The 9014-nt window shown below is 42.6% G+C and overlaps 2 protein-coding genes across 2 annotated transcripts in view; both read right to left on the minus strand.

The window, feature by feature from the left end:
• FBXO10 (F-box protein 10) overlaps positions 1 to 4705 on the minus strand; it is an 85541-nt gene extending 80836 nt beyond the window's left edge. Inside the window, exons 1-2 of the mRNA XM_011939444.1 lie at positions 4529 to 4705; positions 876 to 1055 (exon numbers count right to left, since the gene is read on the minus strand). Coding sequence (XP_011794834.1) covers positions 876 to 917 — 42 coding nt within the window. The 5' untranslated portion in view covers positions 918 to 1055; positions 4529 to 4705. The remainder of the gene's footprint in view (positions 1 to 875; positions 1056 to 4528) is intronic.
• On the minus strand, positions 543 to 4649 carry TOMM5 (translocase of outer mitochondrial membrane 5 homolog (yeast)). Its single transcript, XM_011939443.1, is given in 3 exon segments — positions 543 to 1055; positions 4422 to 4455; positions 4458 to 4649. Coding segments are annotated over 3 exon segments (261 nt in total). The 3' UTR covers positions 543 to 1020.
• Positions 4706 to 9014: the final 4309 nt, after the last annotated feature.

Raw genomic sequence — 9014 nt, forward strand, 5'->3', positions numbered from 1 at the left:
AAAAAAAAAAAAAAAAGGAGTCTCTTATGTCTACTTCTTTCTATATAGACACAGTAACAGTCTGATCTCTCTTTCTTTTCCCCCACAGTTATCCTTTGAAAGGAAGAGATGACAAGATATGTGAGTGCTGGAGCTAAGGAGAAGAAAGAGACCTAAATCCCAATCATGACCATCACATTATTTAGAGACAAAAAGGTAAATACCAATAAAATCAGCTAAAAAGAGGTGTATGTAGTTGCTTCTGGGGAGAAGGTTAAGGACTATCCCCCCACTGACCCAACAAACTTGGAGAACTATTTGGCTTAAAAATATAGTACTTTTTTCCTTTGGTGGTACTAATATTTCATATACTCAGCATCAAGCAGTAATGCTACCTTTCATTAAGACTGCCTAGCAATAAAACACAATGACGTTTCATCAGGATTGGCAAATTTCCTAGTCCAAAACAAGACGAACTTACTGAAGCTTGCAATAATCTCAATATTATAATAGTCTCACTAGTGATTGCAGCAAAAAGTAGGATAAGAAAAATAGAAACCCAATTTTTCTTAATCGATACGTTTATTAAAAACATAGACTAATGATCCTGTGCTTAAAAGTCATTGTGGTTGTGTGTTGATTTCCACAAAACATAACTATTAAGAGACTCTTCACAAATACACTCTGGGCAAAAAGGTAAACAGAAATGACTGACAAGATAGTGCTATTTCAGACACAGCTCCCTCAATACTTGCTAGAAAATGGAGTTTGACATTATTTACAATTATACCAGTATTGTCAGAGGTGAAATGTCACAGGGATAAGGGTACACCAGATCATGATATCGTTTCATACTTCCCAAATAGTTTTAAATTTTAGCTTTGAATGTCAGTTACCAGAGCCAAACTTGTTCTTAACAAGCAGAATTTTATGTCCATTCAAAGAGTCTCTTACACCTTTCTGGGCCTATTCACTTGCAGAGAGGAGTCGAAACTGTAACCAGGCTCTTCATATCGTGCATTCATATGAGATGTCCAGTCTTCATATGCTGTCCAATTTCTTTAAGATAAATGGAGCTGAAAGAAAAATAAATCTAAAATTAGTTTTCAAATCTATTAGTCCATAGGCTACATTATAGAATTATAGGACTGGGGAAGGAAACCTTATAGGTTTATTCAACATGTTTTTGAAAATAACTCCAAGTGATGGTCAAGCATCTGCCTGTACAACCCAGCAAAAGGGACTCATTGCCTTCCAAAGCAGCCCATTCTACTGTCATTCAGCTATTACTGTAAATTTCATTCTTATGCTACGTAAAACCTTTTCTCCAGATAGGTTGCCCCTTAGGACGATAAAGTATAAATCCAATTCTCTTTCAAATGACAATCCTTTACTCTGGTGATTTATTTTATCTGTAAAAGGAACAAAACTCTAGAGGAAACAAATGGGTATTTTTCACCTTTAAAAACTCATTTGAAAGGCAGAAGTTATGGGAAAACACTGGACTAGAGAACCAGAAGAGCTGGATACTGCTAGAGAAAAAAGGAGGAAAATATATTTTGGGTCTCTTACTGATTAGCTATGTATCACTTACATACTCTAATCACATCTGATACAGTCCTACCTCAGTCATTAAGAGGGTCTAATAAGATCATGTACATAGAAATGTCTAGAAAAGTGTCGACATATAGATCTAAAGAAGTGATATTACTGTTCGGTGTAAAAGTGTTGTGACCAAAAAAAAGTTACCCAAATCACCTTCTTTCTCAATACTCATACAAATAGAACACTTTGTTATTATTATTATTGTTTTTTCAGCCTCCTCAGTAGTTGGGACTATAGGCACATGCCACCATGCCTGGCTAATTTTTGTATTTTTTAAAAGACGGGGTCGCCATGTTGCCAAGGCTGGTCTTGAACTCCTGAGCTCAAGCAACCTGCCCTCCTCAGCCCCCTAAAGTGCTGAAATTACAGGCATGAGCCACTGCACCCAGCTCAATTTGTTAATATTAAACTGAAGACACTGAGATCTGTCAGAAGCTGATAAAGTCAGCAGTATATCCAACCTTTTCTACTAATTCTTAACGACAGAAAAAATCCATGAAATAATCAATGGATAAGCAAAATGTGATATATCCTTCCAATGGAAACTTATTTAGCCACCAAAATGAAGTTCTGACACATGCTACAACATGGATGAATCTTGAAAACGTTATGCTAAGTAAAATAAGCCAGACACAAAAGGCTATGCATTTGACGATTTCATTTAAATGAAATATCCAGGGCCAGATGTGGTGGCCCATACCTGTAATCCCAACACATGGAAATGAGAAGGATTGATCGAGCCCAGTAGTTCGAGACTGACCCGAGCAACATAATGAAACCTCATGTCTACAAAACATAAAAAATTAGCAGGGCGTGCTGGTATGTGCCTGCAGTTTTAGTTACTCAGGAGGCTGAAAGGAGGAGGATCACTTGAGCCCAGGAGGTCGAGGTCGCTGTGAGCCACGATCACCGCAGCCTCCACCTCTGCCCTCTAGCTTGGGCAACAGAGCAAGACCCTGTCTCAAAAAAAAAAAAAAAAAATCCAGAATAGACAAATCCATAGAGAAAAAGTAGATTAGTAGTTGTGAAAGGCTGTAGCAAAGGGAAAATAGGGTAACAATGAATGCATATGGTGTTTCCTCTAGGGGGAAAGAAAATATTGTCAAATTGTGATGGCTGCACAACTGACTTTGCTAAAAACCACTGAATTGTACACTTTAAATGGGTATATTGTATAATGTACAAATTATATTTCAACTTAAAAGTGAAAATAAACAATTCATATCAAATACAAAGATCACTGAGAAGCAGCAAATACTTTACTGGCAGCTAGATCAATGAAAAAGGCAGGAGGCAGGAAATAAGTAAATTTGGGAGTTGCAAGAAACTGTTGAAGTAGGATGATATGGGTGTTTCTGTTCCCCAAGACTTGATCTCCTGTGAAAGCAGAGTAATACCACAGAGAGTGAAAGAGACACACAATAAGGGAGATCTCGGTATCAGTGAGCTCTGGCCTAGGCCCAACATGAGCCTTCAATAGGATGACCTTGGTATGGCCTTTATTTATTTGAACCATCCCTGCCACTCCATCCAGACTGGCTGGCCAATAATATACAGCAAAGAACAATGGAAAGGATACTGAATTGAGAACGAGAATGCAGGGCATTCGAGAACTGATCATAAAGCTGCTTCCAGTTCTTATGTTCAGTGTTCCTAAAACTCTGATACCGTCCTTCCTTGCTAAGTCCCCTCTGAAAATCAAGTTTTCATTTGTAAAATGACATAAAGAATCTTAGGCCCTGCCTCCCTCAAAGGTCCACTGTCAAGACCATATAATTGGAGTAACTTTCTGTCAATTGTAATATATAGAAAAAAAAAAACCCTCAAATATTTGCATTAATCCTATAGATTCATATTCTTTTTTACCATTTCTTCCAAAAAAGTAATCATTTACTTCACCCTCTATACAAAGAAACAGAAATGAAGCAAAACTTTTTGGATTTCAAAGGTCAGCACTTTTGAATGGGAAGGAGCCTGGCCGCTAGTTCACGTTTGTTATCTCAGCACTTTGGGAGGCCCAGGCAGGTGGATCACCTGAGGTCAAGAGTTCGAGACCAGCCTGGCCAACATGGTGAAACACCCATCTCTACTAAAAATAAAAAAAATTAGCCGGGCGTGGTGGCACACGCCTATAATCTCAGCTACTCGGGAGGTTGAGGTAGTAGAATGACTTGAACTGGAGAGGCAGAGGACGCACTGGGCCGAGATTGCGCCACTGCACTCCAGCCTGGGCAACAGGGCGAGACTGTCTCGAGAAAAAAATAAATAAATAAATAAATAAAAGAAAAGAGAGGCAAGGAACCTGATATTGAGTTAAGAGTTCTGGATTTTAGGTCAAGATCATTCACTGAATCGCTGAGTGACCTTCCCTACTCTGGTTCCGTTTCTCTGTCTGGAAAACGAGGGAGTTCCTCTAGGGATCCTTACTTAAGCTCTTTCAGCTCAAACATTCTTTTTTTTTTGAGATGGAGTCTTGTTCTGTCAACCAAGCTGGAGTGCAGTGTTGCGATCTTGGCTCACTGTAACCTCCGCCTCCTGGGTTCAAGCAATCCTCCCACCTTAGCCTCCCGAGGAGATGGGATTACAGAAGCCCGCCACCACGAACTCCTGACCCCAAATGATCCGCCCGCCTCGGCCTCACAAAGTGTTGGGTAGGATTACAGGCGTAAGCCAACGCGCCCGGCAGCTCAAACATTCTTAAAGCTGGGAGAACCAGGATGATTAACCACGCGCCCTGGGCCACCACGTGCACTTTAGTGCCCCGACCCTGACGTGCAGACCTCAAACCGCGCATATGCCCGTCGCCCTCAACGCGTACCCTCCTTGCTCCCCACTACCGTTCAGCTCAATTCAAGGGCCCCGATGGCCTGTAGGATTCGAGTTAAGGGGTGCCCGCCGGTGAGCTCCCCGAGAGTCTCACAGTCACAGCCTGGGAGACACTCACTGACTCGCAGCAGGGCCACGTAGATGAGAAAGTTCCGTATGGAGGAGATCACATCCTCGCGCATCTTCCGTTTCATCTCCTCCGGGTCCAGCTTCGGCGCGAGGCCCTCAATCCGGAACATCGCGGCTCTGACTTTGCAGTTTCCAGATGCCGCGCTCTCCTCTTCCCAGTGGCCGCCTCGCGCCCGGAACTCGGGCCATCCCCACTTCCTGTTCCCGCCCCCCCGTTGCCACACTGGACGATGGATGCCTGCAAGGGACATTCCACGTCCTGACCCAGCGGATCTGAAGTGTGGTCTGAGGCGGGCGGCAGCAATCTCAGCAACGCAGACTTGGGTTTCTCTACGCTGTCTTTAATAACATCTGTCTTACACAAAAATCGGCCCGACTCAGTGGCGCGTGCCTATAATCCCAGCTACTCGGGAGGCTGAGGCAGGAAAATCGCTTGAACCCAGGAGGCGGAGGTTGCAGTGAGCCGAGATCGTGCCACTGCACTCCAGCCTGGGCGACATAGCGAGACTCCGTCTCAAAATAATAATAATAATAATAATAACAACAACAATAACATCTGTCTTGAGCCTGGAGCGCTGCGCTGCAAAGTGCTTTTACGCCCTGGAGGGGGCTGTGCACCTAAGGTACCACTGTAAACAGTGATAACTAACATTTATTGAATATTCAATATAATTGTCGCCTGTGAATTCGACATTATAATCGTCATTTCCTAGATTAGAAAATTGAAGCACAGAGATCTTTAAAGCAGCTTGCTCAAATGTGCTTTGATTTTTATTTATTTTTTATTGCTAATTGTTGTTGTTGAGACTGATCTGGAACTCCTGGGTTCCAGGACCCAAGCGATCCTCCCGCCCCCGCCTCCCAAAGTGCTGGGATTACAGGTGTGAGCTACCGCGCCCGGCCCCGAAACATGCTTAAAAATACTTCAGAAGGGAAAAAAGTATTGAGAGAGATAAATGATGTTAGCAAAATATTAAAAACTGGTGACTTCATATTAGTTAATTATTCTAGTCTTTCTTGACTATGTTTGAAATTTTACGTAAGTTAAAACAAAGAGACAAAGATGAAACTTTTTTTTTTTTGATACACAGTCCTGCTCTGCCGCCCAGGCCGGAGTGCAGTGGCGCGATTTCAGCTCACTGCAACCTCTGCTTCCCAGGTTCAAGTGATTCTCCTGCCTCAGCCTCCTGAGTAGCTGGCATTACAGGTACGCACCACCATGCCTGGCTAAATTCTGTAGTTTTTGTAGAGACGGGGTTTCACCATGTTGGCCAGGCTGGTCTCAAACTCCTGACCTCGTGATCCACCCACCTCCGCCTCCAAAAGTGCGGTGATTACAGGCATGAGCCACCGCACCTGGCCTTTTTACAGATTATTGAAGCACAGAGGTCTTTAAAATACTGTTAGCCAGGTAACACAATATGTATAAAGCAAGTTTAAATCTGATCAGCATTTTACAGATGAGTAGAAGGAGGCTCAGAAACCAAGTCCAGCTTTGGTGTGAGCCCCTTGATCTGGAACATCGCAGTTGAAGTCTAAAGCGCACTAAAGTCTGAAGTCATTCTGCTGGTGATGCACAGGACAGGGTTCTAATGCAGAAAATTATCATGTCAAGTTGAATTATCTTTCCCCTGCACCCTACTGCTCATCTGTTAGTCTTTAACAGTGCCCACATGAATGGACATCGCTGGAGTTAGGAGTTTGATGCAACCAGATTTCCTGTCACAGAAGCATCCAAACCGAGTGAGTAGGCTGCTGCCCCAAGTTACACAAGCCAACTAGTCATATCTACTTCTTACACACAAGCCAGATGACTGAATTGCTCACATAATTCAAAACCAGAATGTTCCTTCTTGATTGCATATTGCATAGCAGCAATGGACTTTGGATAAATCAGGACAATAATTTACTATGAGAGCAACTAATAGCTATAAGCGCGGTCACCTTTCTGGTTGACAGAATGTAAGACACTGGAGCAAGAAAGGGAACTCATCTGCTTATTCCAGCTTTAGCAACCTTTTGCATCTGTAATTCATGCAATGGAATAGCAGAGGCAGCTCTGGAATGGGAGTGGCTGACTCCCAAGGAATAGCCTCCAGCCAACCCTTCCTGAGTGTTTAGAAAGCCTACAGTAATGCTGAAAGCAGCAAGGACTGTGGAAGGAACATGAACACTGGAGACATGGACACTAGATCTGGCACTGCTGCCAACTAGTGGTGTGATGAGGGATGAGTATCTGATTTCACTGCAACTCCATTTCTTTCTTCTTATTTATTTATTTATTTATTTATTTTAGACTGAGTCTTGCTCTGTCGCCCGGGCTGGAGTGCAGTGGCGCGATCTTGGCTCACTACAACCTCCGCCTCCCAGGTTCAAATGATTCTCCTGCCTCAGTCTCCCGAGTAGCTGAGACTACAGGCATGTGCCACCAGGCCTGGCTAATTTTCTTTTTTATTTTTTAAGAGATGAAGTTTTGCTCTGCCACCCAGGTTGGAGTGCAGTGGTGTGATCATAGCTCACAGCAGCCTCACACTCCTGGGCTCAAGCCGTCCTCCTCCTGCCTTAGCTTCCTGAGTGGTTGGGACTATAGGCATGTGCCACTACACCTGGTTATTTTTTTCTATTTTGTTAGAAATAAGGTCTTGCTGTGTTGTCCAGGCTGGTCTCAAACTCCTGGGCTCAAGCAATCCTCTTGCCTCAGTCTCCTGACCGAAGCATGAGCCACTGCACCCAGTTCTTGCATTTCTTTAGTTGGAAAGGGAAGGCATGTATTGAGACGCTTTTGAAAGTTTCTTCCAGTTCTAACAGTCTATGCATTTTTTAAAACAACCTATGCATCTTGAATTTTATTGTCATCTAGAACTTTCTGGTATGGAGCGCCTGACTATGAAAATGTCATCGAATGTGGTCAGAAATATTTCTATTTCTAACAAAATAGAAAAAAATAACCAGGTGTAGTGGCACGTGCCTATAGTCCCGACCACTCAGGAAGCTAAGGCAGGAGGAGGACTGCTTGAGCCCAGGAGTGTGAGGCTGCCGTGCGCTATGATCACAGCAGTGCACTCCAACCTGGGTGGCAGAGCAAAACTTCATCTCTCAAAAAATAAGAGTGTGTGTTCCACAATAGGATGGATGTAACAATAAGGCATATCTCATTCATCCGAATAGTGAGGCAAAGTGATTGGGAAGGGATGAGATCTTGTTACGTGGTTCCAGTAACTTCAACCCCTAATGCTGACCAAGTTTAGAAAAATTGCTTATATATGAAACTATCAGTTAATTTATTTTCTCTGCAGAGATGCTTTTGAGTAACTTTCACAGGAAATGAAAGATGGGATAAATTAGCAGAAATCTTGCTTCTTGGTGAAAAGAACAGATTTTAAGCATTTGAATTTTATTTCCTAAATTAAAGCAGTACTTTCTTAAATTAATTTTTTGAGACAGGGTCTCGCTATGTTGCCCAGGCTAATCTCAAACTCCTGGGCTCAAGGGATCCTCTTGCCTCAGCCTCCCAAGTAGCTAGGGTACAGGCAACCGCCACCATGCCCAGCTAAAGCAGCACCTTTACACCTGGTAGGTGATATGGTAGCAAATGGCTAGCCTGTTAAAGGGCAATATTATTTTCATAACAATTTTCTTCCGTCTGGTGCTTGCGTACCTGTAGAGACAGAAGTAGGTAGGGGATAGAAATATGGAGTAGCTAGATCTTGGAGTGAAGAATTGGTGTTGGATACAGTCTAAGAGGATGACCCATTCCTGTCTCAGATACATTCCTCCTGGTGAATTCAGTTTTCCACTTACATGGTTCATCTAGTTGTAATGAAGGAAACTCATGAAAAGAGATTCACCTCTCTTTTTTGGCTTTTTTAAAAAGTGCTTATTTATTTGGCATGTAGGTGGTGGTATTGTCCGATGACAGTGGGTTTAGGTGAGGCAAATTGAGAAAATATGCTTCAGGAAGTCAACATTGAATGGAGCTATTTCACGTCTTGGACCCCTCATTTTTCCTCAATGATGGGATGATGAGAGGTTGGGACTAATCTTTAAAGTTTCCCGCAGCTCTAAAAATGCTGTAATTCTGTGTTCATTTTTCCTGTTCTTCCTACATAACCTTGAACTAAAAGCTAAGAGCAAAGGATTCACTGTGATTTGCCGTGGAAGGCAAAAATGAAAAGTATGCACGCATAATTTAATATTGATATTTGTATTATTTAGTCTGATCACAGAGGAAATGGGAGCTGATGTCACAGCCTGTCTTGTTTTCCATTTAGATCCCAGGAGGGACTAAAGAGCCATTTCCTTTGCCTCAACTTCCCAGACAGTACAGTATGCACCATTCAGAGTGTGCAACCTACTCATAAGAGAATTAAGTGCTTTAATTTCCATCATTGGTGAGGAATTTGTATTTGCAAAGTCAGAGATTGACTGATGACTCATGATTGGGGAATAAATCCAACATAAAATCACAGGAAGCT

This window comes from Colobus angolensis, unplaced genomic scaffold, assembly GCF_000951035.1.
Source record: "Colobus angolensis palliatus isolate OR3802 unplaced genomic scaffold, Cang.pa_1.0 Scaffold181, whole genome shotgun sequence".
NCBI lineage: Eukaryota > Metazoa > Chordata > Mammalia > Primates > Cercopithecidae > Colobus > Colobus angolensis.